Consider the following 1,447-nt stretch of genomic DNA (forward strand, 5'->3'; position numbering starts at 1 on the left):
CTGTGCTCCGCAACAAGAGAGGCCGCGATAGTGAGAGGCCCGCGCACCGCGATGAAGAGTGGCCCCCGCTTGCCACAACTGGAGAAAGCCCTCGCACAGAAACGAAGACCCAACACAGCCATAAATTAATTAATTAATTAATTATTTTTTAAAAAGGTGATTGTTAAAAAAAAAAACAAAAAACAGAGCTTGCTGTCCACAAAAAATGCCACAATGTTGTGACAGTGTGAAACCTCAGAAGACAATGCCGATTCTTCCTTTACCTTGTATACTGCCACCTGTCAATCTGATTCACAAGGACGTTGTGTGCGCTTGGTGCCAGCAGTTAAAACTAAGCACCAAAGGCCTGAAACTAGACGGATATAAAGGACTCTGTGAACATGCCTACCTTCATCAAAAAAACATTCCTGCCACAGCCGAGGAGGCCAGAATCCTATCTCCATCGAGAAGAAAATCAAAGTTGGACAAGGGGGAACTACTTCTGGAATGTTCTGATAAACAGATGTCTTTGGAAGGGGCTGCTCCTCCTGAGGAGGGAGCACCTGCCCCTGAAGGAGCTCCTGCTCTTCAGGAAGTTGTATCAACTTCTGCCCCTGACCCGGAAGCTGTGTTTGCCTCTTGGAGCAGAATGACAGCCAGGGCCGTGAAGATGGAGTTGGTGCAATCACAAGAGACCTGTGGGGTCTGGTGGAGCGTGGTTCATGGGAGGGGTCTCCCTGCTGACACAGAAGGCTGGGTTCATTTACAATTTCATACTGGACAGGCTTGGGTGCCTGATAAACGAAGGAGGTTGTCTGCACTCTTCTTGTTACCTGCCAGCAATTTTCCACACCTCCACACCTGGAGGACAATATGCTGTGCCCTGAGTGTGTACACAGGAATAAAGTATTAATGAAAAGCCTGCAGTGAGATCACAATACCAGTAAAAAGGGTACAGCTACGATTATAATTAATGATAGAGAAGTGACTACAAATCAACTCCACGGTGCCATTGGACAGCTGAACTCCGCTCCGCACCCCCCATGCTTCCCGCTTACAGGGTGCACAGCCTGCTTACAGGGTTGCGTGAAAAAAGCCTGTGAGCTGACAAAAGTGGAAGTGGCTATCTCTCCAAAGATTCCCAGCCCTAAGGGAGCAGAAGAGAAAGGAGATGGGGACATTTTAAAAATGCCAATTCGCTGAATGGAATTAATGTACTTGAAAGTGCCTCAAGTAAATTTCTACATTGGGCAAGATGGGGCTTATAGGCCAAAGTTCAAATTTGGTTATGTACCCCTTAACCAAGCATTCAAACTTATCATCACCAGGAATGGTAAGGGCAGCAATGTGTTTCCTGATGTCATACACTATATCACTGATAATATTCTTACCCCAAAGGATCTTTTCACAAGGAAGCAATCAGTTCTGATTATGCCTCTTGTCTCAGCATAATTAAGTAAGCTTACCT

The 1,447-nt window shown here is 46.1% G+C and overlaps 1 protein-coding gene across 1 annotated transcript; it reads left to right on the forward strand.

The window, feature by feature from the left end:
- The first annotated feature begins 205 nt into the window (after nt 1-205).
- Nucleotides 206-892, forward strand: LOC133093432 (developmental pluripotency-associated protein 4-like). The gene has a single exon (XM_061193268.1). The coding sequence runs from the start codon at nt 206-208 to the stop codon at nt 890-892; it is 687 nt and encodes a 228-aa protein (XP_061049251.1).
- Nucleotides 893-1,447: the final 555 nt, after the last annotated feature.

The sequence above is a fragment of the Eubalaena glacialis genome, chromosome 6, assembly GCF_028564815.1.
Source record: "Eubalaena glacialis isolate mEubGla1 chromosome 6, mEubGla1.1.hap2.+ XY, whole genome shotgun sequence".
NCBI lineage: Eukaryota > Metazoa > Chordata > Mammalia > Artiodactyla > Balaenidae > Eubalaena > Eubalaena glacialis.

Excerpts from the sequence above, each read along its gene's own strand:
- LOC133093432 (XM_061193268.1), top strand. The coding sequence starts at position 206 with ATGCCACAATGTTGTGACAGTGTGAAACCTCAGAAGACAATGCCGATT.